The 26,622-nt window shown below is 44.9% G+C and overlaps 1 protein-coding gene across 3 annotated transcripts in view; it reads left to right on the top strand.

Moving 5' to 3' along the window:
• Positions 1–26,622, top strand: part of GLB1 (galactosidase beta 1) — a 102,481-nt gene that overhangs the window by 69,772 nt on the left and 6,087 nt on the right. For 2 of the 3 annotated variants that reach the window (XM_006076086.4, XM_025272654.3), the window contains exons 11-15: positions 1,495–1,569; positions 3,841–3,930; positions 6,638–6,751; positions 9,602–9,733; positions 11,605–11,859. In XM_006076086.4, the coding sequence (XP_006076148.4) occupies positions 1,495–1,569; positions 3,841–3,930; positions 6,638–6,751; positions 9,602–9,733; positions 11,605–11,859 (666 nt within the window). The remainder of the gene's footprint in view (positions 1–1,494; positions 1,570–3,840; positions 3,931–6,637; positions 6,752–9,601; positions 9,734–11,604; positions 11,860–26,622) is intronic. The other variant, XM_044933883.2, reaches the window with a different exon arrangement.

The following is a 26,622-nucleotide window of genomic DNA, read 5'->3' as shown; positions in this document are numbered from 1 at the left end:
GTGGCCACTGCTGAGTTTTCCAAATTCGTAGGCATATTGAGTGCAACACTTTCACAGCATCATCTTTTAGGATTTGAAATAGCTCAACTGGAATTCCATCACCTCCGCTAGCTTTGTTTGTAGTGATGCTTCCTAAGGCCCACTTGACTTCACATTCCAGGATGTGACACCACCCATATGGCAGAAATCGAAGAAGAACTAAAGAGCCTCTTGATGAAAGTGAAAGAGGAGAGTGAAAGTGTTGGCTTAAAACTCAACATTCAGAAAACTAAGATCATGGCATCTGGTCCCATCACTTCATGGCAAATAGATGGGGAAACAATGGAAACAGTGACAGACTTTATTTTGGGGGGCTGCAAAATCACTGCAGATGGTGACTGCAACCATGAAATTAAAAGATGCTTGCTCCTTGGAAGAAAAGTTATGACCAACTTAGACAGCATACTAAAAGGCAGAGATATTACTTTGCCAGCAAAGGTCTATTTAGTCAAAGCTATGGTTTTTCCAGTAGTCATGGATGGATGTGAGAATTGGGCCTTAAAGAAAGCTGAGCGCCAAGGAATTGATGCTTTTGAACTGTGGTGTTGGAGAAGACTTGAGAGTCCCATGGACTGCAAGGAGATCCAACCAATCCATTCTAAAGGAAATTAGTCCAGAAGGCGATGGCACCCCACTCCAGTACTCTTGCCTGGAAAATCCCATTGATGGAGGAGCCTGGTGGGCTGCAGTCCATGGGGTCGCTAAGAGTCGGAGACGACTGAGCGACTTCACTTTCACTTTTCACTTCCATGCATTGGAGAAGGAAATGGCAACCCACTCCAGTGTTCTTGCCTGGAGAATCCCAGGGACGGGGGAGCCTGGTGGGCTGCTGTCTCTGGGGTCGCACAGAGTCAGACACGACTGAAGTGACTTAGCAGCAGCAGCAGCAGCATTCATTGGAAGGACTGATGCTGAAGCTGAAACTCCAATACTTTGGCCACCTCATGCGAAGAGCTGACTCATTGGAAAAGACCCTGATGCTGGGAAAGATTGAAGGCAGGAGGAGAAGGGGACGACAGAGGATGAGATGGTTGGATGGCATCACTGACTCTATGGATATGAGTTGGGTGAACTCCAGGAGTTGGTGATGGACAGGGAGGCCTGGCATGCTGCAGTCCATGGGGTCGCAAAGAGTCGGACACGACTGAGCAACTGAACTGAACTGAACTGAACTGATAGCTGATTTACAATGTTGTGTTAGTCTTCTTGCCACTTTCTGTTTTCAGGTGTTTTGTTCTATAATTATTTGAATGATTCCTGGAGCTTAAAGCACAGACATACACAGGCATGTGCTTAGAATTCTGTTTTGGAGGGAGTTTTTGGTTCCTTTGCCTTTCCAAAAATCATTGGCACTATTTGAATCTTTGATCATTCTTTTGAAACATGAATTGTGGAGATGTGTTTCTGAGAGTTTAACAGCCGTTTTTCTTTTCTTTTTTCCACTGTGGTTTATAGTTTGCAAAAGTACCAGAAGGTCCTATCCCCCCATCCACACCGAAGTTTGCATATGGAAAAGCTGCTCTGAAAAAGGTAAGAAAAAAACTAACAGAAACATTAAGAGTGAGGAAGTGGAATTCAGCAGTCATGAGTCAAAGTGTTACATCTGGCAATCGGCTCCTTATTTTTTTGTGAACTTGTTTTCTGTGAGACTGATGGGGTGGGTGATGTTTCTGGGAAAACGGGGACACAGGCCGTGAGCTGCTGTGTGTGATGCTGACAGGGTGAGCGCGTCAGGCGTGAGCGGGCATTCTTAGATCATTTTGTTTCCATTATCAGTGGCAGAACCAGCCTTAGGATCCCTTGTGGAAATAACATGTAACCTTACTGTTATGGCTAGTGACATTCGTTTCTATAATTCTCCTTTTCTAAAAGCAGTTCTCAAAAGCCACGAACATTAACTCTAAATTATACACTGCCCTCCATCTCAAAATCATGTCTTCAGGAAAAAAAGAAAAATCATGTCCTCGTGGCTTGTGGCTTATATGGTAATTGGGACATATAATTACCATATTGTGGGAAATATGGTAATTGGGAGCGGGAAAGCCAGAAACGAGTCATAAATATTAGCAAAGAGCCTTTTCTTCTAGGGAAAGAGCAAAAGAGGAGAGGCTTCATTTGATAGGAGTGACGTAAGCCCAAGGCAGTTTGTTTTGACCATCTTCAGGTTTTCCCCTCTGATAATCCCTAACTCCTACCTGGGTTAACTAACAAGAAAAAAAAAAAAAAAAGTTACGTATTTCTTAAGAATCTTGATATGCTAAAATAGCATCGTAAGTTTTTATCTTTAAGCAAAATGCCAAACATGATTGTATAATGTTTCCATTAGTGAAGCCCTTTGATGTTTGGTTGAGCTCTTGTAACATTTTCCACCTAGTGTCGGATATGTGTGTTACATTCTACAAAGAATGTGGTTTCTCTGCCTGATAGGAATCTTGCTTTAGATTAATCAGACTTTAATCACATTTGTAAAGGGAGTACCTTCGACTTGTTCATTGCTACTGCTACTTAAGGAAAAGTTTGGTTTGTGTCTTTTTAAGCTGTGAAACGTTTATTTTTATGCAACAGAAAATAACTGCAAATGTTTTGAACAATATTGCTAACCTTAGTACCAAAGCACATTCTGTTTACCAGGAAGGAGAACTGTGAGACCAGAAACTAAATACAGGATTGAAGACAGCAAATTGACATAAAACTGTGTAAAGGCGGGGAGTTCCCTGGTGGTCCAGTGTCGAAGACTCTATGCTTCCAATGCGGGGGGCCCAAGGTTTGATCTCTGGTCAGGGAGCTAGACCCCACATGCTGCAACTAAGACCCCGTGCAGCCAAATAAGTGAATAATTAATTTTTTTAAATACTGAATGAAGTTTATGTAGATCATAGTTATATAGGATAAAAGCTTTGACCATGAGCTCCTTTAGTTGTCCAAGTAGGAAAGCACTCAGCTGAATTGATGGGATTGTACCTAACATATGTTTTTTTTTTTTCTTCCATGCTACCTATCAGTGAGGTAGCTCTAAAAAGCGTTTATAAAATTCCTAACCAGTGTCATGCTGGGGAAAGCCCTGGGTTTGAAGTCAAACCTAACGGCAAATCCCATCTGGGCAGTGACTCAAGTGAAATCCTGAGTCCTCATTTCCTTCCTCTTCCCTAACAAGGGACAGTATTGCCTTCCTTGCCGGCTTTTGTGAGGACTCAGTGAGGTGTGTGGGTAAAGGGAGGTCTCTCCTAGAGTTTGGAGAGGCACCCACGGTTGTTTTGTACATCAGAGTAAACATCATGGGCTACAAGTAAACACAGTCATTTAGGCTGAATATAAAAGTGTTAATTGGGTGTCTACTATGTGCTGGGCATTGGAGGTGAGCACAGTGCAGACCTTGCTCCTAAGAAGCTGAGTGTCCACAAGGAGTGCAGTGGGGTCAACAAGTGGAAGGTGATCCAGGCACGGGGAACATGCTGCTGACAAGCTCAGAGGAGGGCACAGCGGGGCTGCTTCACTCAGAGTTGGTGGGGAGGTTTTACAGAGCCTTGGTTTTCATGCATTTTACGGGCCTTTTCTATACAGGAGGTTGTGATTGTGAATAGGTATGTTTGAAACTCTTTACAATATCATCTGTTATTTTTCATCCAGAGTTAGGGACTGGATAGAATTGATTGAAGGTAACTGAGGGACAGCCCTGAGTGGAATTCAAACCATTTCATTTAGGGGTTTGGTCAAATCCCACTGTCTCTGATGATGACGTTATTTCTACTGTGATTAAGTGAGGGGTGACAGTGAGTGAAAGCTGCTTTTGTTTCTTTCCAGTTAAAGACAGTGGAGGATGCTCTCAACATCCTGTGTCCCTCTGGACCCATAAAAAGTGTTTATCCCTTGACATTTATCGATGTGAAACAGGTAAGGCTTCAGAGGTAATGCTTTACCTTTTTTCTACCTTCAAAAATATGTGCTTTCTACACTACCTGTTCTGAACACAGGGACCAAAATGGTAAGCAGATAAATCAGACCCCCATGTAAAATCACCTCGGATCTCCAGGCTCTAGCTCTGTATGCTGCACAGTGGCTGATCTTTGCTGTTCTCCCCACCCCATTTCTTATCACATAGGTAATAACCTGCTTTAGCATAATTCTGTGCAGGTTATACATTGAGTATATGTCTGATATAATTAATCTTATTAGGTATCAGAGTAAAACCACTGTTTTATTACTCAAAAAAAGACAGTTATTTGTTCTTAGTTCCAAGACATAGGGACTGTGTTCTTAATAGATTACGTTATTAGAGATTCTTTTTCCTGCCTTTGCAGAGAAAAAGAAGAGAGTACACGGTGTGTGTGTGTGTGTGTGTGTGTGTGTGTGTGTTTAATCTCCAGGCACAGCTCCATCTTTATTGTAAAATTTACCCAACTTTTTATGTTAGAAAACTTGCAAGAACAGTACAACACCCATAGAGCTTTAACCTAAATCCATCAAGTGTTAACAGCTGCTTCATTGGCATTCTCTGTGTGTGTATGGTTTGGAGTCAGCTGCTTTTTGTATTTTTTTAAGCATTTGAGGTAGTTGTCAACATCATGACATTTCCACTCTTAAATATTAGAGCATATATTTTTAAGAAGGACATTATCATACATGATCACAAATAATGATCACCCTTAAGAAATCTAGCATGGATACAGCCCTATTATCTAATATACGTTCTACGATCAGGTATCCCAGTTTATTCCAGTAATGTCCCTTATAGCTTCTCTCTTTTCAGTCCAGTTGCCAGTCCATGATCACACACTGCATTTAGTCTGCTTTCATCTGAAACAGTTCCTGAGTCTGTTTTTCCTCTCTCTCTCGTGACATGGTCATGTCTGAAGAGTTCAGACAGTTTCTGAGTTTTGCAGACCACGCCTCACCGGTTAGACTCAGTGAGACATTTTTGGCGCACACACGACGGCCGCGGCGTGTTCGTCCCAGGGTGCTGTAGTAGGATCACTTGGTGCCTTTAGTTCAGTGTTCTGTTTGATCACTTAGTTAAGATCTCAGCTCTGGTTTTTGAAATGGAAAATTATGTAGGGGCTCCTTTCTGACTTCTGAGGAGATCACCTTCTGGAGGATGATATAGTAACAGCACATTTGATCTTGCTTTAGCTTATTTTGCTTCCAATTACTATTATTATGTTTGTGATTTCACTCCAGCAATACTGCTTTTTGATAAATAAAAATGATTAATTACGCTCCCCTCACTTTTTTATTAGCTTTGGGTAGTGTTCTTTCTCTGGTTCTAACACACACTGGTTGTACATCCGTGTCTCCATCTACCTGTCCTCTCCACCGAGGAGGGTTGGAGCACATCAGATAAGACACAGCTCAGAGCAGTGGGAACCTGGGAAGTGGATCCCAGGTTAGTGTTCTTGCTTTTTCTCAGCCCCTTTCTGCTCTCTCACCTTTGGCCAAGGCAGTGCTCTCAGATCAGGTGTGGCTCCTGGGCCCTGACTGCTTCAGATCTGGGACAGGCCGTACAAGATGTACTTCCAGCAAACCTCTCGGTGGGCACAGCTGCAGGGAGTGGGGTGCAGCTCTGGTACCCCTGCAGCTGCCTCCCCCATCTGCCCCGTCCCTGGAGTCCTCACTTTGCCACTGCAGGGAGCATCTCACCTTCTGCTCCCCTCCTGGAAACCCCTAGTCTCTGAGCTAGGACTCACCACTCTGCTCCATTCAAAAGAAAAAAAGATGGAGATTTGGGGGTCTGGAAGGGAGGCATCCTTGTGCTCGAAGGTTTGGGTGATGACAGAGGCATTTCTTGAGTGCAGCACTTTCCTGCAACACAGGAACACAGGTTAGCGTTTTCCTTCCGCTCCTGCATATCGCCCCTCCCCTTTGCTGGGCTGCTCTTTCTCGCATTCAGGGCTGAGGAGTGGGAAACTATTTCCTGCTGGGTTTCCATTTGGATTCTCCTGTATGACCTGATTTGTCCAGCTCTCCCAGCTAATGACCACTCAGGAAGCCATTCACCCAGGCTGGTGTTTGGGGGCTTCCTTTCCAACCAGGGGTCCCAGCATCTCAAAGTACTTTCTGAGGCACATTTAGAGGCACATTTCACCCCCACCTCCATCTGTCTCTCGCCGCCTGTTTCCCCCTCGCCTCCACTTGAAACGGTTTCTGATTGACTCTTGTTTTGTATGTTAGAGCAGAGTTAGCCCAAGAAGCTGGAGAATGTTTTACGGAGCATTCTGTTGCTGTTTACCTTTTGTTTTTGTTGTCCTTGGTTTTGGTTTTTGAGGTAATAGCAGTAACCTTTTGATCTGTGACGGGATCCCCCCAAGTTATTCTGGGCATATCACCTAACACGTTCCAGGGTCTGGTCCCCTCCTGTGGGAGGGGAGGGGATGTTTGACAAAGGCCTCCAGGCTTCCTTGCCGTTTGCTGCTGTGATGGTTATTCTGTGATCTGAAAACTGAAGCCAGTTCCCTTTTTTCAGACAGAATATTTGCCGGGGCTGGGGAAGCATTTCATTCCTATAGTTTTAGAAATGTTGCTTTCACGTGGATGGAGGGTGACCCAGTTCTCCTAAGGTGAACTGCAAGAGTGATGTCTTTTTCTTGCATCCTTCTCTAACCAGTACTTTGGATTTGTGCTGTACCGAACAACGCTCCCTCAAGACTGCAGCGACCCTACACCCCTCTCTTCACCACCCAGTGGCGTCCATGACCGGGCCTACGTCTCTGTGAACGGGGTAAGAATTCTCTCTGAACTTCTGTGTCTGCCCCCACGGGGGAGGAGAGTTGTGGATTGCACTTGGTAATGATCTCAGAGAGACAGCAGTAAGCAGTCCTGAGAGATCTTATTCCTTGCCCAGTAACTGGACCTGGTTAGCCTGGATGAAAAGCAGAAATCTTAACTGCTGGGCCACCAGGGGCTACAGGCAAAGTTCTCCTGGCTCTTTCCCCTGTGTGAGTGCAAGAATGTTTCTAGGAGGCAAAAACTGTAAAAACAGGTAGCAAGTTTATCCTTAGAGACACAGCACAGGAAGAGGGGCAGCTTCAGAGAAACAGCATGTTTATCCGAGTTCCCTGGTCGCCCAGTGGTTAGGAGTCAGCATTTCACTGCCAGGGCCTGGGTTTGATCCCTGATCTAGGAACTGTCTTGCATGCCACACAGCAGGAGCAAAATACAAAAAATAAATAAAAATAAAAGACTGAAGCAAGGCAGAAATGCACACCTGGAGAGGACAGCAGGTGTCCTGAATGGGGAGTGTAGTAAAGAGGTGATTCAAATCCCTTATATAAGACAGTCCTTCTGGGTCTTTGTGTACCTTTGGCCAATTATTGTTTCTTTTTTCACACTTGACCTGTCCTCAGGCCTTCCCCAACATGCGTGCGTAACTTTTTGCTAAAATGGATCCCACTGCAGAGGCCTCTGGGTGCATGTCCTCACTTGTCATGGGGTGGCATGTTGTGACCCCCAAGGAGCCTGCCTGCACGTGTACGGACAGGGAAGTTTCCCTTGACCTCAGGAGTGGTCATCTTCAGCTTCTCTTCAGCAGAGGTCAGCTTCTGCCACTAGCTTTGTCCTTGGAGTATCTTCAGTTTGACCCCACTTGACAAATGCCAGATGTCCAACCCAAGGGCCCATCTATCTCCTACCTCAGTAACATGACAGTCAGGGAGACTGCTGCCTTCCCATCCTCAGGCTCCACCCTCCTCGTGATGCTCCTGAGCTCTTCCCCTTGCTGGCTGGTGTAGCCTCACCTGCACTCCATCTGCCTGAGGTATACACCCCCTCGTCCATCCGAACTTCCTGGTCGCCCCCCTAGTCCAGGGCCATCCCCTCTGACTGACACTGGGTGTCATTCCTGTCTTCTTTACTCCTGGATGGCAGGGTCTGTTTTGTACACACCAGATGAGTCATTTTAACTTAGGGTCTTCATCCTACAGGAGAAGTTATATTCTGAAGGGCTGTTCATGATAATCAGAGCTAAGAGATACAAAGACTTTGATTTCATACATAACGTTATAGGATTTCCATTCCTCTCGCTGAGACAATCATGTGAAATAAACACATGAAAGATTGTTCTTAACCAAGAAAATTTGTTGAGGAAAAAAAAATTTTTTTTAATTTTTCTTAAAAAAAAAAGAAAGAATGAAGTGATTTTAATATATGAAATAGGCAAAGGACAAGGTCCTACTCTATAGCACAGGGAACTATATTCAATATCTTATAATAACCAATAATGGAAAAGAATATGTAAAATGAAATCACTTTGCTGGACACCCGAAGCTAACACAACATTGTAAATCAACTGTGCTTCAAAAGCAACACAAAAGGAAAGAAATTAAGGGCCAGAGAAGGAGTGATTCACCCAAGGTTACTCAAGAACTATCAGAACTAATTCTCTGCTGCTTCGATTTCTCTACAGCAATCTCCCATGTCTCCCAAACTACTTATTTTTTTTTTCAGATTTTAAACTTTTTCTTTTGTATTGGGGCATAGCCAGTTAACAATGTTGTGGTAGTTTCAGGTGAGAGACAATTTCAAATGAAAATATTTCCATCCTGTGGTGATGAGTGGTTTTAATTTGAGTGGCAGCAAATGTCTAAAATGCTATGAGTATGTATACTGATGGCAACGATTTCTAAAATTCCAACTTGAGGGTTGTTTTAGTGACTTTTTTTTTTTTTTTTTTTTTAAAGAATCTTGCATTTTAAAAAGTTAGGAATATGTTGCTGCTAAAATACCAGTTATTTCCCCTCATTCTATTATTTCATCTTTGTGGTTAATGTATCATATCAGGTATTTTGAAGTAAAACTACTCCACCTAACTCTCTGATTTTATCTCGTTTGTCTTATTTTGTCCCATCTCCATGTGGTTTAAAACCTATTTTTTATTACTGCCTTTTTTGCTGTGAGCACATGAAGAGATTCCTGTATTAGAAATCTTCCCCTGGAATTTCTGCCTCCATCCCCATAGATGCACAGCCTACTCAACACTCTGTAATAACCTATATGGGAAAGGAATCTGAAAAAGAATTCATATATTGATATGTATACATATAACTGCACCACTTAGCTGTACACCTGTAATGAACACATTGTAAATCAACTATACCCCAATATAAAATAAAAGCTAAATTTAAAAAATAAGGGACGTTCCCTGGAAGTTCAGTGTTTAAGACTCTGTGATTCCACTGCAAGGAGTGCAGGTTTGATCCCTGGCTGGGGAACTAAGATCTCGTGTGCTTTGCGGCATGGCCAAAAATTAAAAATAAATTAATAACATTTAAAATAATAATAAATACAAAATGAAAAATTAAAATAGACATACAAGAAAATAACCCAGAGCTAAGGAAATCAGCGTCAGCCCTTCCCTGCTGGGAGCTGAGTCTGGCAACCCTCCTATGAAGAAAGCAGTTGTTGCAGGAGCCTGGGCACCTGGCTGAGGACTTGGGCAAGGGAGCCATCAGAGCACTTCTGTCCGAAGTCTGGTGACACTCAAGGTAGCAAAATGAGTGTGCAGTTGACTGGGCAGGCTGCCTCTGCTGACCCTCCAACCCTAGTTAATTCTCATTTGGTATTGAACCCACAGGTTGCCCAGGGAGTCCTTGAACGAGAATCTGTGATCACCCTGAACATAACAGGGAAAGCTGGAGCCACCTTGGACCTCCTGGTGGAGAATATGGGGCGTGTGAACTATGGCTCGTCTATCAATGATTTTAAGGTAGGCCCAGCCTCCCTGTAGGGAGTGAGACTCAAAGGTTGACCAAACTGTGCCTAAGTCATTGGGGAAAGTTTCTGTAAATCCACTTAAAGACTCTCCTGCATACACTCTTTCCTTGCAGCCCTGTTCACGTAGAAGTGCTTTTCTGCTTTGGTCGTGCTGGGCTTTGCTGCTGCGCACAGGCTTTCTCTAGTTGGGACAACTCTCTAGTTGCAGTGTGCAGGCTTCCCATTGCAGTGGCTTCTTTTGATGGTGGAGCACAAGCTCTAGGGTGTATGAGCTTCAGTAGTTGGAGCTTGTGGGCTCAGGAGTGCAAGGACTTCAGAAGTTGTGGCTCATGGGCTTAGTTGCTCCAAGGCATGTGGAATCTTCCCAGACCAGGGACTGAACCTGTGTCCCTGGCACTGGCAGGCAGATTCTTATCCACTGTACCACCAGGGAAGTCCACATAGAAGTAATTTTTAAAAGCATGCGCCCTTTGCCAAATTTGATGAGTAAACTTACCTGATTTGTTTTGCAGCCTAGAAGTTGGGTTATTTTGAAGATCTGTTTTCCTCTGTAGATGATGAGAAAGTTGAGCTTTGCAAACAGAACCTTTGCATTTGAGTTCAGCCATCCTTTAGCAAGAAACAGAAGGAGGAAGCCACCGCACCATGCTTTTCCTTTGCTTAAAAAACCCACCGAGCCTGCAAAAGGCACTCCCATGCCAACAAAACCAACTTAGCATTTGTTCTGCTGTTTTCTGGGTGTGAACAAACTCTTGAATTTTAGAAAGCCTTTCTCTCCATGCACTGCTTTCAGCTCTCTTGGGTAGTCTGTGCCTAGGCATCTAGTCCAAGTATGTTTTTCTGATGTGCATTTTGAGAGCGTTGTTCAGTACGTGTTTGTTATGCTCATCTTGTGTGTGTGTGCTCCATGCGGTGCTTTTGGGGGAAGGCAAGGATGTTGAGATACAGGCTGCCCCTCGGGTAGCTCACCATGTGCTAGAGGAGGGAAGGCTGCACCTCCGGAATGATGGCAACACCCACGACAGGACAGGTGTCTGGGGCTATCTCCTGACCCTCCTGGTGGCATCTCAGAAGCAAAGCAGTGACACTCTTGGAGAACAGTCATGCAGGGGCCACTTTTGTCTCCAGTATAAAAGAAATATTCCTGTTACCGTCCTTGTGGTCAGACTAATTAATGGTCGTCCTGCTTGGCTATCATAGGCCACAATGACCCACAGAGTGACGGGGACTCTTGTGAGGTGCCTGAATCCCCAGGACCCAGCAAAGAGCCTGGCACACAGCTGCATGGTTAATGCTTATTGAATTACTGATTGGGCCACTGAGACATGGTATTGAGAGGTGTCGTAGAACAAATATGGGATCCCACTGGGATGGAAAAGTTCCCCTCATGAAAGGCTGGGAAGAGGAAGCCAGATGAGCCATGAGCAAAGGCTTCCATGCAGTGTCTGGTGCCATGGACACCTCAAGCCCTTGCCTCCGCTGGACAAATAGAGCAACTTCACAATGTGAGTCTCAGGCTCCCCATCATTATCACAGACGCTTCTATCCTTTTACAGTGGCCAAGTGTTCCTTTGCATTCTCCCCCCACCTCCATGCACTCTCCCACCCTTGAAACCATCATTTCCTCTGTTCTGGCCATGTCTCTGAACCAAACACTGAAGACGGGGATCTGAGGTCGAAAGCTCTGGCTTCAAGCCAGATCTGTGTCACTCTGATGGACACACAGTTTGGGTTTCACGTGCTGTTGGTGTTTCATATCCCAGATTGCTTTTCCCAGGAATTTAGGGCTGGAACACAGAGTCACATGAAGCCTCTCTGCACCATCTTTAGCCCCCAGCTCACCACTCTGTTTCTCTTTTACAGGGTCTTGTTTCTAACCTGACCCTTGGTTCCAAAACCCTCACCAACTGGGAGATCTTCCCGCTGGACATGGAGGATGCAGTACGCAGTCACCTGGGGACCTGGGGTGGCCGTGACAGGGGCTACCACAATAAAGCCCGTGCACACAGCCCCCCTACCTATGCACTCCCAACCTTTTATGTGGGTAACTTCACTATTCCCAGCGGGATCGCAGACTTGCCTCAGGACACCTTTATCCAGTTTCCTGGATGGACCAAGGTAAGTGTCTTCATGGAAAGTATTTGCATTTAGGCCTCAGATGTCTTCTTATCTGTGTCTGATACAGCATCAAAAAGACTGCTAATGGTGTGCTGCATGAGACTCAGGGGAGTGGAGGGTTTTCTGTGGACGCTTATCCATTTGTCAGGAGCAGGGCCACAGCAGATCTTCAAAGATGCTGTGGGCAGCCTGAAGGTAACCGTCTAGCTCATTTTCACTGACAACTTTCTTTAGCAACTTCCTCCTTCCCCTAAGAAAAACCATACCTTCTTTGAAAACTGACTAAGAATAGCATTTCTTGTTTATACTGAAGAAAATCTGGCCCAGGCAAAGGGACAAATCTCTGGGAAGCCTGTTTTCTCTTGTTCACGCCTAACTCTATACCCTCCAGACCACCCCACCTCCGTATGGGGATGCTCCCATGCCCGGGGTGCATCCACCCGTCTGTAGGATCCTCAGCTCCCCCTGGCCACTTTACTGGCTGCTTCATTCTCCTTTATTCTTTGAAGACATGTCTTCTTTCACCATTGTCTTCTCTACTTCAAGTCCTATTTTCATCTTAGACCTTATCATGACTCTAGTTTATTTATTCAACAAATATTTTAGTGGTTTCTGTTTCTGAGAGTGGGTCCAGCTGCTAGCCGCCCTAAAGCCAATGAAGAGTTCAGGTTGGTGTAAAGGCAACTTTGCCGTATTTCAGAGGCTGGCAACGCTGGGGGAGGGCAGAGTTCTGTCCACAGGCCAACTCCCCCACCACTGACAGTGGGCAAGAGCTTTTATAGGTGGAGGGAGGAGCTACATGCAGAAACAGCACAGTCAGCTCTGACAGTCATCTTGAAACTGGTCATGCAGTGGTCTGAGCAGTGTCATTGTTTTAAGTACAGTTAATCTTCAGTTCCAGGGTTGATTTGTTCCCATTTCCTAGGAGCCAATTCTCGGAATTGTGGCATCTCATGTCATGGCTGCAGTCTGGTCCTCATGTAATTAAATTCTTCCATCTGGTGGGAGTTTCAGTGTCTACAACAGCTCCAAGGATATGGTTCAGAATATTATCTATGACCCTTGAAAAGAAACTAGAGGTCTTTACCTTTGCTTACTGACTCAACCATTATAATTTTTTCCTGTTTGACTGTTTTCCTTTGCTTCTGTATTTTCCCAATTCTCTGATTAAACTGGTTAAAGTTTTCTGCAGACAAAAGGCAGGCAGAGGACATGGGGGTTGGGGACCATAGGGTCTTGTTCCCTTTCAATCCACCCCTTTTTGACACTCTTTAAGATTAAGGAGAGGCAGATAGAGAGCAAGAAATGGAATAAAAGTTTTGAATAGAGAATAAAGTTAATAATAAAGATGGCAGAGGCACTTGGTTTTAATTCATTTCTCTTCCAGTATTCCCCAATTCTTTGAGGCAGTGGGTGTTGGCTGCTCTGGTTCCTCTCTGCTGAAATGGGGTGCAGTCCTGCCTAATCTGGGGAATAGACACAGAGTTGGAAATAATCTCAAGTCTCAAGTTTAGCATCAGTATTTTGTATTGTGAAAACATGACCTCTATCTGATTGCCTTGTCACAGTGCCTGGATAAACGCTTAAAAATTAGCAGACATATTATGGAGGAGGATAATAATCAAAATGCATCTTTGTATTATTCTCTGAATGTATTTTCTTCTTAATGGTTAAAGCAGATGTACAATGTATGTCTAATAGGCTATAAGCCGGATATGTGGAATACTGGAGCGGGCTGCCATTTCCTTCCCCAAGGGATCTTCCCACCCAAGGATCGAACCCAGGTCTCCTGCATTGCAGGTGGATTCTTTTCCATCTGAGACACCAGGGAAGCCCTGGTCAGCCTAAAGTCCAAATTAGATCATGTATAAGCCAGAATGACCCCCATACCTCAGTATGTGAAAACTTCTACCATTTTCCCCTTTCCCATAAAAAGCACTGATAATCAATATATTTTTCCAATGTTGCCAGAGTGGCTCAGTTGTTGCCTGCTCTGGGTCCATTCATGTCCCTCGGTGCTAGGCCGACTTTTTGTTTATATATTTGTCTAGTCATCCACACTGGGAGAAAACTAATTAGACATAACAAACAAGCAGAGAGAGGTATGCTGACAGGGAAGCATTTTATAGGTCATACACTGTATTGATTATACCCAATCTTTACACCTTGTACATGTGTTTTAAGTAGTAAACTTAAAGGCAGCAATGGTACACATCATGAGTAGTTAGACTCTGTGATAACTTCATTAAACAGTTTTTTCTATCCTGAACGTTGGGGTCAAAAGTATGATTAGAAGAAAAACAACAGCTTTACATTAGAGTTCTGTCAATTTCTTAACAGTATTTTTCTCTGAGATTCCTCAGGGGCCCTCTGGAAAACTCAAAGTTACCTAGATAAAGAAACTTACAATCTGTTATCAAAAGCAGCACAATATTCCAGGAAAACTCTATTCTCAGAGGTACAGTGGTTAGGACTTTGAGCTCCCACTGCAGGGGAACAGGGTTGATCCTTGGTGAAAACTAAGATCCCACAGGCCACACGGTGGGACCAAAGGAAAAAACAAAATCTCCATCCTTTATATTTTCTCTGGCAGACAACACATATCCTACTTGCTTTATATACTGAAATGTATCCCCTATCATTTTCACATATTACAATTTTTAACCCTTTAAAGCCTTAACAAAACTAAGAAACAAGTAGTTGAACTGTTATACCAGCATTTCTGATGGGCAAACTGAAGAACATATTCCATAACCTCTAAAAACACACATTTTTTTCATAGCACAATTTCTCTTTAATGTGGTACAATATGTGTATTTAATAATATGCATTTATTGTGTTTAAATCTAAGCCCTCTTTCCTTTTTTTGTTTAAAATTGTACTAAATAACCCAAGTCTGAAGTCTCAACGTGAGCTGTGTTTGTATTTCAAGGACAAGAGTTAACTTTAAGCTTTCTCCTAAGCATATTTTTGTTTCTCTCAGGGTCAGAATTGTGAATAGAAAAAAAAAGTATGTTTTTTCTAACTGCATATGCAAAAATAAAAGACTTTCATCATAACCAATTTTTTTTGGAGTTTGAAGAACACTTGATGGCCATCCAGTGTTTAAAAAATCTTTTTTCTTTAGTCATAGTTTCATAGCTAACATCTTTCTAATGAATTGAACCTGAATTTTTCACTTTACAAAAGACAAGAATACCAATCACACAAACAATACACACTCACACACCAGAAGAAAGAACTGTCATAAATCCCGAGAGGATGACGGATATGGAGTCCCAAATAAACACTTTGCAACACAAACAGTCCTCAACATCATACATACATCAGAACCAGCTGGTAAAAATGCCCAAATAGCACTTCAAGCTCAAGAGAAGTTAGCCGGGTGCACACCTGTGGACTTACTGGGTCTGGGAGTTCCTCAACTCGTCCTGAGGCGTCTTTCCGTTCCACCAAGAAAGCGCATGTTGGCAGCCAGTGCTGAGCAGGGGAGAAACAGGGAGGATCCCCAAACAAATGGTTTTGGCAGCTAGTAGGAATGTCCCCCAAACCTCCTTCCCAGACCTGAGAGCCATGAGCAATGGCTCCTTGAAGCCTTCCTGGCACGTCTTCATGGTGGCAGCTTCCCTTGGGGAAAACCCCCAGGAGGCAGGTATTGCGAGAGCTCAGTCTCGTTGCCTCAAAATCTGTTAGCCAAAGTGGGTCCAGGTGCTCGGAGCCTGTAAAGAGGCAAGGTTAGTGGACAGGAAAGTTGTCTTTTTTTCAGATGTATGCAACCAAAGGGAGGGCAGACTCCTGTCCATAGGCCAATTCATTCCTCCTCCCACTGACAAGCAGTGAGCAAGAGCTTTTAAAGGAGATCTTCAGAGTTGTATACGTGTTAGGGAGGGGGCTACAGTCAGCTCTGATAGTCGCCTTGAAATTGATCATGCAGTCTGACAGCATTTTGGGTATTTGTTTTGCCACACTGCACAGCTTTTGGGATCCTAGTTCCCTGACCAGTGCTTGAGCACAGGCTCCCTGTAGTGGAAGTGTGGAGTCCTAACCACTGGACCACCAGGAAATCCCTGACTAGTGTCATCTTGATTATTTTAAGTGCAATTAATCTTCAGTTCTGGGGTCAGTTTGCTTCCATTTCCCTGGGGCCAATTTGTGGGGCTATAGTCTGGTCTTCATGTAGTTAACGTCTTCCACCTGGTGGGGGTTTCAGCATCTACAACACAGCTCCAAGGATATGGCTCGAATATTATCTAAAGCCCTTGAGAAGAAACTAAAGCTCCTTGACTTTGCTTACTGACTTTATTATTATTTTATCCTATTTGATTGTTTTCCTTTGCTTATGTATTTTCTTAGTTCTCTGATTAAACTTATCCTTTGGCTAAAGGTTTTCTACAGACAAAAGGCAGGCAGGAAGCATGGTGGGAGAAGGCCCATAGGGTCCTGCTCCTTTTCACTACGACATGCCCAGACTTTGTGCCAGGCACTAAGGATCCAAAAATGAAGAGAACTGGATATGGTTCTTGCTCTCTCAGAACTTAAAGTCTGGGTGTGTGCTAGTCACTCAGTCGTGTCCAACTCTGTGACCCCATGGACTGTAAACCACCAGGCTCTTCTCTCCATGGGATTCTCCAGGCAAGAATACTGGAGTGGGTTGCCATGCCCTTCTTCAGGGGATCTTCCTGACCGAGGGATCAAACCCAGGTCTCCTGCATTGCAGGCAGATTCTTTACCATCTGAGCCACGAGGGAAGCCCTCTTGCTCTCATGGAACTTAAAATCTAGCATACCCAAATCATATCATCACTCAAATTAAATGATACAATTGCAGATGCAATGTATGCTAAGAAGAGATATGGAGGTTGACAATAATTGGGCATTTGCCCATGTTAAGGTGGTTAGGGAACATGATGGACATATGAACATGATGCTTGACAGAGATAGAGGGGTTGAATAGGACTTAACATGGCAGAAAGGGGAGGGAAACATACGCCAGGCAGAGGAGCTAGCACATGCCAAGGTTATGTGGTTAGAGGGAAAAGTGGCCAAAATGAGGAACTCATAGAGAACTCAATGGTATGGAACATAGAGAAGAGGGGTTGTGGTTCAGAGAAGAAGCTAGAAGGTGGAGAGAGACTAGATCGGGACAGGGTGTTAAACCACATTACAGTTTTATCTTTCTTTTGAGAGCCACCAAAACAGAGTGACATGGCATGGTTGTGATGTGATGAGTTTCTGTGACCCGGGGATGGACTGGGCTCAGGGAAACTGGCTAGGAGGCTGGACCATAGTTTCATTGCCAGACGGGGTTGGTGGGACAAGATGGCAATGACACACTATTTGAGAGATGTTTTTAGTTAAATCCATAAAGAAGTAGTGATAGATTGGACATAGGTATTTAAAGAGAAGGACCTATCAGGTGACTCTCAGGTTCTAGGCGTGCTGCTAGGAAGATAACACCATTTACTGAAAGAAGAAATTTCAAAAGAGGATTTGTGCTAGAAGAGCATGATCATGAGTTTGGATGTGGACAGTTGAGTTAGGCCATGGGGAATAGCGGAGAGAAGGTACTTGAGGAGGCTGTTGGATTTATGGGTGGGTATTCAGAGGAGGGATCTGGGCTGGGAATATATGAATGAGATCATTTGTATATGGATGGTCATTGAAGACATGACCAGTAGACAAGTTCCTCTAAGGACAGATGATGCAGAAGGAAGAAAGGAAGACATTGAGCTGATCTTTGAGAGACACAAACATGATGGAGAGTGAGGAGAGACCAAACAAATGGGAGGAGAACAGCATTTATGCTGCCAAGAGGCAAGTGAGATGAAGACTGAAGCATCTCTGCTGGGTTTAGCACCAGGGGTCACAGGGACCCTCAGTAAAGGCTAAGCGAACAGTGGAGTGAACACTGCAAGCCAAACAGCCTTCTACTGAGGACTGAAGGGGGAGGAGATGGAAACATGAAAAATACAGATACTTGAAGATAAACATTCTTCTTGAGAAGTTTGGCTCTGAAGGAGAAGAGGGGAAAAAATACTGGAATAAAAGCTGCAAGAGAAGACGCACATGTGAAAGTGAAAGAGAATATTGCTCCATTGTGTCTGACTCTTTGCCAGAATACTGGAATGGGTAGCCATTCCCTTCTCCAGGGAATCGTCCCAACCCAGGGATCGAACCCAGGTCTCCTGCATTGCAGGCGGATTATCTACCAGCTGAGCCACCAGGGAAGCTGAAGATGCACATGGCATGTGTTTAATAAGTGCCCTTTTATAATGTTTGATTTTTACATGTTTATGGAAATATGTTTTCATTATCATTCTGTCTGAAATATTTTCTAATTTCCCTTAATATCTCTTCTTTGAACCATAAAGTGATTTAAATATGCATTTTTGGCCGTACTGCACAGTTTGTGGGATCTTAGTTCCCTGACCAGGGATTGAACCCAGGCCCTCAGCACTGAATGCACACAGTCCTAAGCACTGGATCACCAAGGAATTCTCTGTGTTTTTGTTTTAGAAGCATTTTTTATTTTTTATTTCTAACTTAATTCTTCTATAAAACTTCTGGAAGAAGAAGAAAAATCTTCCTGATCTTGCATTAGGCAAAGACTTCTTAGACTTGACACCTAATACATAATCCTTAATGGAAAAAATTGATTAATTAGATTTTATCAAAATTGAAAATGTTTTCCCTTCAAAAGACATTATTTAAAAAATGAATATCCAAACTTCGGATTGGCAGAAAATGTTTTCAATGTATATATCTGACAAAGGACTTGGTTCTAGAATATATAAAGAATTCAGTAATAGAAAGATAACCAACCCACTCAAAAAATGGGCAAAGGCCTTGCATGGATATTTCACCAAAGAAGATAAGTATGTGAAAAGATGCTTAATGTTTTTAGGAAGTGCAAATCATTAAGGAAGTGCAAATCAACCACAATGAAATACCACTTCACACCCACAAGAATGGCTGTAATATTAAAAGATGGACAAGAACAAATGTTGGCAAGGATATGGAGAAATGGGAACCCTCTTACATTGCTAGTGGAATTGTAAAATGGTACAAACACTTTGGAACACAGTTTGGCAGTTTCTTCAATTTCTCCTAAAATTACCATAGGATCTTCAATTCTACTCCCAGCTGTTTCCAAGAGAAATGAAAACATGTGTCTACACAAAGAGTTACATGCAAATGTTCATAGTAGCATTATCAAAATAACCAAGAGTTGGAAATAATTCAAAATGTCCATCAACTGATAAATGGAGAAATAAACTATGCAATATCCATATAATGGAATGATATTCCACAATAAAAAGGGACAGACTACTGATACAGGCTACAGCGTGGATAAATCTGAAAAACATTATGCTAAGTAAAAGCTGCTGCTGCTGCTAAGTCGCTTCAGTTGTGTCCAGCTCTTCGCAGCCCCATGGACTGTAGGCTCCTCCATCCATGGGATTTTCCAGGCAAGAGTACTGGAGTGGGTTGCCATCTCCTTCTTCAAGGAATGTTGCAGGGAGGAAGCCAATTCTGCCTCCATGTTCAAAATTGTTTCTTTGACTTGATTTTCATTGCTTTATTATTATAGTCATACTTAATGGCCTCCCTGGAGGTCCCTGCCCACCTGTGAATAGAGATTAACACACCCCATCCAAAGGCTGACTATTCCCTTGGAGGTGTTTTGCAAGACTGAAGACCCTTAAGTAAAAGCAGCCAATCATGAAAGACTGCATATTGTGTGATCCCATTTGTCTGAATTCTTCAGAAAAGGTCAATCAAAAAAAAAAGAAAAGGCCAATCAGAAAAGCCAAAAAGTAAATGAATGGCTGCCTAGGACTTAGCGTGGGAATAGAGAGTGACTGAAAATTGGTATGGGGTTTCTTTTGGGGGTAATGGAAATGTCCCCAAATTAAATTGTGGTGATGGTTGCAAAATCTTCTTAAATTTATTGACACTTAGTTTATCGCCCAAGCATGTATTTCCTGGTGAACATATTTCTGTAATTTTAAGCTCTACTATCCTCTCTCTCAGAGAAGGCAATGGCACCCCACTCCAGTACTCTTGCCTGGAAAATCCCATGGATGGAAGAGCCTGGTAGGCTGCAGTCCATGGGGTTGCTAAGAGTTCGACACGACTGAGCGACTTCACTTTCACTTTACACTTTCATGCATTGGAGAAGGAAATGGCACCCCACTCCAGTACTCTTGCCTGGAGAATCCCAGGGATGGGGGAGCCTGGTGGGCTCCCGTCTATGGGGTCGCACAGAGTCAGACACGACTGAAGCGACTTAGCAGCATCCTCTGGCCATATGTTTCTATCCCTCAAAACTCTCAAGGCTCCCAGGTCTACTCTTGGATCTTGTAGATGACCTGAAACTCCACCATCAGGGCCACAGTTCTTCCCTATCCTGCCTAGACGACACCACCATTTTTTTTCCTTCAGTTTAGTCGCTCAGTCGTGTCCGACTCTTTGCAACCCCATGGATTGCAGCACGCCTGGCCTCCCTGTCCATCACCAACTCCCAGAGTTCACTCAAACTCACGTCCATCGAGCCATCTCATCCTCTGTCGTCCCCTTCTCCTCCTGCCCCCAATCCCTCCCAGCATCAGAGTCTTTTCCAGTGAAAAGTCTTTTCCTTAGGAGCCCTCAATCCACTGACCCGCTTGCCCTTCCACTCCTTGTTCACCCTCACTGGGAATGGATTCAGCATTGGCCTCTCTCTGCTAGTTCTCGGTAACTGAGGACCCCGGGTGTGGCCTTTCCGGCATATTCGTCCCCTCAGTCTCCAAACTCTGGAGGTCCCCAAGCTGCCCAGCAGTCCTTGGCCTTAGTCTTCCCTATCCCCAGCTGGCCTCTAACTCTCACCACCTCCCTTAAACCACCTGCCTCCTCCCCACCTCCTCCACAGAGAACTCACCCTACTTGACGCTATCAGGTGAGATCCTTTGTTCCTCAGCTTCCTGTCAGACTTATCTCTCTGCCTCCACCCTCATTTCCTGCCCCGTGGCCTCTAGAAGGAAGTGCAAGCTCCAAACCCCCTCCCCACCTTCTTCCTCCAGGCCGAGATCCTGTTCTCTCTCTTCCTCCTCCTGCACTTTGTCAGCTTCTCCGTCTTCTCGCCAACTCCTTGTTGCATGCAGCCCTGAAGCAATATCTAGGGCCGCTGGGACCCGGAAATAAAGTATGGCCTGACCCGGAAACAAAGTGTAGCCTTCCCCGGATCCTCCCAGTGGATTGCGCATGCTCATTCTCTCCCTCCCGCTTCCTCACCCCGCTCTTCCACCATGTCCCCTTCCCCCGTTACTGGCCCTCTTCTCCCTCTTGGTGTCCTCTGTTCACTCTTTTTCATTTCCTCTCTGTGCCCACTGGGTCTTCACAACTTCAAGACTGGTATTAACTCCTCTCTGAAACCTTCCTAGACCCTTTGTCCCCCTTGATCCCCCTACAGCCCAGTCTGGACTCAGCACCCATGACACTAAGTCACTGAAGCTGGCGCCCCAGTTTCACCCGCTGAGCCATAAGTTTCACGAGAGGCATTTTTTTTTTAAGTGCCCGGTTTATCCGGCCTCCTCCCTGGGCCTGGTTGCTCTGTAACTGCCTTCAGGTGGAAGAGGGGACTTGCTTATGTTGCTGGGTTCCTTGCAAGAAACCTCTTGGAGGTGAGTGGAGTGCAGGCCTTCCGAGGGTCCCGTTGGTGAAGAGAGGCTTGGCTGTTGCCGGGGGCCCACGAGAAGAGCTAACACAAACGGTGGCTCCCCAGGGGGCATCAGTTCCACGGCTTAGAGAAAGAACCTTCAAGAGATGTAACGCATAAAGACAGCATTATCTTTCCCAGGAGTTATGAGCAGGGCTGAAGGCTCAGATGGAGCTTGAAACACACCCAAAGGATGGATAAGTCCTTCATCAGAATCAGAGGTTATGTCAGGGAGGGAACTTCAAGTGAAAGAATAGCAGATATAAAGGAAAAAAATAAATGGAAAAGCATAGCGTGTTTTTGGAGGTCAAAGGGGTTCACCTTGGCCAGGTCATGGAAGTGTCACACCCAAGAGTTACTGACCCAGGCATTTTGCTCAGCACTTAAGAGACACTATCTTTATAATCATCAAAGGAGGCCCCTGTGGTAGGATGTCCTGGTAGTGTCTCCAGTTTGCAGATGAGCAGATAGAGGCTCAAAGACCTCAGTATCTGGTGTGAGGTACAGACATGCTGGTGAAAAGGCTCCCCAGCCCTAGGTCTGTCTGACTTGGAGGCCCAGATGAAAAGGCCGGCAGCATGTACAGGGCCTCGAAGGCCAGGGGGAGCTTGTACTAATGATCCAGGCAGAAGCTCTTCACTTAATTAGTCTGATGGGTTTTCTGCACCTTTATGCTTGAAAAGTTCATGTACAGGACTCGCCTGGTGGTGCAGTAGATAAGAATCCACTTGCCAATGCAGGGTACACGTGTTCTATCCCTGGGAAGATTCTGCATGCCATAGAGCCACAAAGCCCGTGAGCCACAACTACTGAGCCCGCTCTCCAGAGTCCACTGTGCTCCGAAGCAAGAGAAGCCACTGCAATGAGAAGCTCCTGGATAGTAACGAAGAGTAGCCCCCACAGCCCCCCTCACCACAGCTAGAGAAAGCCTGCACAAAGCAACCAAGAAACAGCGGAGTCAAAAGTAAAAAAAAAATTTAATCTTAAAGTACATATGCACACAACATTTATGAATGTGTCAGGGTGTTTAGAACCCAAGAAACTCATCTAATTCATACGTCTCATCAAAAACTAGTACGCAGGGGACCTAAGATCCCACATGCTGCATGGTTCAGCCAAAAATTAAGGTAAAAACTGTACACAAATGTACAGAGCAGTATTACCCAGAATTATCCAAAATCAACTAAAAGGTAAAAAAACCCAAGTGCCCATCAACTAATAATGAATAAACAAAGTATGGCCTATCCGTTTAATGGAAAATTATTTGGCAGTAAAAACAAATGAACAGGACTTTCCTGGTGGTTCAGTGGTAAAGAATCCACCTGCCAATGCAAGAGACACGGGTTCGATCCCTGATCCGGCAGGATCCCACATGCTTCAGAGCAACTAAGCCCATGCACCACGACCATTGAAGCCTGGGCGTCCTAGAGCCCTTGCTCCACAACAAGAGAAGTCACCGCAGTGAGAAGCCGACACACCACAAGTGGAAAGTAGCCCCTGCTCACCACAACTAGAGAAAAGTCCACCCAGCAGTGTTAATAAATCAAAATATTAAAAAGACAAATGAACAACATGGATGAACCTTGAAAACATGTTCCATGAAAGAAGCTAGTCACAAACCATATATACCATGTGATACCATGTATGTGAAATGTCCGGAACAGGCAGATCTATAGACCCAGGAAGATTAGTGGTTGCCTAGAGCAGGGAAAAGGGGGTATTAGGGAAAGGGGGTGGGGGTGGATACTAAAGACTGAAGAGTTTTTCTTTGGGGTGATGGTTGGATTGCTCTTTAGTAAACTAATAACCACTGAGTTGTATACTTGAAATGAGGGAGTTATATAGTATGTGAATTACATTTCAGTAAAGCTTTACCCCCTCACACACACACACCAGAAAGTCTGTCCTTGAGATTTGTGAGCCTGGGTTGCCTAGCTCTGAAGGTCAGAGAACACACGTTTATCATGCCTAGGACAGAGCATGCGCGTTTTCTATTCTGTTCCAGCGAGCGGTGGTCCCTATTGCCATGGACCGTCCATGCCAGCTCCTGAGGTTCTGAGCGATCAACAGATGCCCGGCAGACAGATCACACACCCCTTCCCAGGGCTTGGAGTTCTGAGTTTGGGAGGATGTGCACTTTAGCAGATCAGGGGGATGCAGAGGGGATGGACCACCCAAAGCGTGGGCAGTTTCTAAGACTCTGCCTTTCGGCACCAAACCCACTCTATCCTCCAGCTGGGAGGCCCCGTGGAGGCCCCTGTTCTGGCCCTTTGACTTCTGCCATTCACTTGTTATAGAGAAACTACTTTGATGGGGTGAATGAAGTCACTGATAAGGAGATTCAGGAGATTAAAAAAAAGTCATTTCTGATTAATCGGCCATACTTGAGTCGGATGTGGCTTTCTGGTTAAATGCCCGAACGTCAACTGGGATTTCTTTGGGAAGTGGTCTGACATGTTTGGCTTCATCCAAGAGACACAGACCAGCGCTTGGTCTGCACAGAACTCTCATCCGGCCACAAACTCCCCACAGTAAGCATTGCTCTTGAGTGCTCCAGCGTGCCAGATGGGCCAGACCTAAAACCCTTACTCTGTCTCTGCAGTGACGTGTGTGCTGTTTATCTCTCCTTCAGATGCATGTGGAGGACACCACATGAATATCCTCTGTAGACTTCCTACATTTTTTACCACTTGCAGTAGGTCTGGGTGCCCAGCAGAGCATGGGGGTGAGAGGGCTGGGATAACTTCCGGTTTTTCCTCTACCAGAATTAAGCTTTGAACATTAAGAAGCTACATAGAGGGACCTCCCTTGTGGTCCACTGGTTAGAACTCCAAGCTTCCACTGCCAGGGGCACAGGTTCGATCCCTGGTCAGGGAATGGAGACACCACATGCTGGTGACCAAAATAAATCAACATTGAATATAGATGAAAAGCAAGAAGCTGTAAAAGAACCATGGATAAAAGAATTTATAATGAAGGGTTGATAACTAACTTCTATTTGGAGACTTTTTGAATCTTGCTTTTGAAATTTCCAGCTCTCTAATTATTTGGTCTTTCTGGTGATCAGTCCTATCCTGAGGCCTAGTCACCAGAAAGACAATGTGATTAGACATTGGGACTTTCAGCCCATCCTTCCTCAACCTCTGGAGTTAGGGTCAGGGACTGGAAATGAAATTCTACAAAAAAACTTTAGAACAACAAGATTCAGGAGCTTTTGGGTCAGTGAACACTTCAGAGCTTACACCTGGGCGGGAGGTACAGATGGAGACGGCCGGCAGCTCAGCCCCGCACCCCTAATACCTTGCCCTGTGAATCTTTTTCATCTGGCCATTTCTGAGTTGTATCCTTTATAATAACCCCATAGATATCAGTAAAGTGTTTTTATGCATTCTGTGAGCCATTCTAGGACATTATTGAATCTGAGGAGGGGCTCATGGGAATCCCCAACGGGTTGTTCAGAACTAGGACTCCAGAATTTGGAGCCTACACAACTGGAGGTATGGCGCTGTCAGCCTCTGAGGGGAATGACTCAGGAGCACGGTGGGAGTCAGAGGCCACTCAGGTACTTCCTGCTCATTCAGGAAGAGCTGTCCGCTCTTGGTCGTCACAGGGAGTAGCCATGAAGTCTAGAACACAGCAAAAAAGGAAAGTTGCATTCAGCACAATGAAATTGTGTCATCTCTGTTTCCAGACCTGATGGTCATCTTCTAGATGGCCCGTCAATCTTGAGTCTCTATGCATAATTCTGTACAGGTTACGGGGGCTGGGCTGTGTGAGGCAAGTTAAAGGGGAGACTTCAGCATTTATGGGAATGCAGCGGGAAGATGCCTGTCAGGAAAGGACTCAGTCTGCAGAGTGGACGGCAGTGGGCAGGAACTCTGCTCCCATGCTCGGAAGCTGTCCCTGCTGAGATCACTGACATCCACATGGTGACATGCTCCCCAGACATGTCTTACTTAACTTCTTGGCAAGTAGCATCTGACACAGGTAACCACGCCCTCCCTTGAAGCTCTCCTGATGTCTACAGCCGAACTTCTGGTTTCCTACCCTGTCTTCGTTCCTTCTCAGGCTTTTCTTTCTCTGTCTGTGTTTCAGTTCTCAGGACTTGATTCAGGGCCCTCTGCTTACACTTTGAGGGGAGCTCATCCCCACAGATGTAACACCCCGATTTCCAGCTTATCATTTTTGAGGGTGGGGAACACCACATCCAACCACCAGGGTGGACTGACCACTGGGGGCCTCAGATCCCATCTGATACATATAAGACAGACCCTTCTTCCTCGTTCCCCCAACACTTGCGCTTCTGCAGGAGAAGTGGTCCAGGGACAAGGAAGGAAGCTGGAATTTAGTGCAGCAGAGAGGATGAAAAAGGGGCCCAGCTGTGGGAAACAATACCAGCAGTCTTGTGGAGAGCTCCCTGCACACCAGCCACCATGCTGAGTGCTCACCTGAATCCTCTCACTTATTTACAACAACCCTGAGAGAGGTACAGATACGACAGAGGTGGGGACTTGGAGATGGGATTTGGAGGCTAATTGGTGAAAGAGGAACTGACTAGTAGAGGATAACCCTACTCTTGTGAAATTGGGTTCAATGACATCATTTACTTTACTGAAAAGTAGCATGCTGCTGTACATTGATGCCATGGAGCTGTGTTATCAGTTTGCTTTCGCTGTCTAAAAAACCACCCCAAACTTAGTGGTTTCAAACAGCAACCCTCTATTTAGCTCCTGATTCGGAGTGTTGGCAGACTGGGTTGTGGTTCCGCTGGTCTTGGCTGGGCAAGCCCTTCCAGTCGGTGAGGAGGCCCTCGTCTTGGGGCTTGGCTGGCTGTCTGCTGAGGCCGTACAGATCCGTCTGTGTCTCTCTCATCATCTAGCAAGCCAACCTGGGCTTGCTCGTATGATGACTGGCAGTGTTCAAAGAAAAAAATACAGATGTGCAAGGATTCTTAAGACCCAAGTCAGAATTCACATGTCACTTCTTCCATGTTCTTTGCCCAACACTTGACCAGCCCCATCCAAGATTCTGCTTCCTGAGTGCATATGCTGTGAAAAGTTGTGGGCA

Source organism: Bubalus bubalis, chromosome 21, assembly GCF_019923935.1.
Source record: "Bubalus bubalis isolate 160015118507 breed Murrah chromosome 21, NDDB_SH_1, whole genome shotgun sequence".
Lineage (NCBI taxonomy): Eukaryota > Metazoa > Chordata > Mammalia > Artiodactyla > Bovidae > Bubalus > Bubalus bubalis.
Note: the sequence above shows the minus strand (reverse complement) of the source record. Positions and strands in the feature narration are given on the sequence as shown.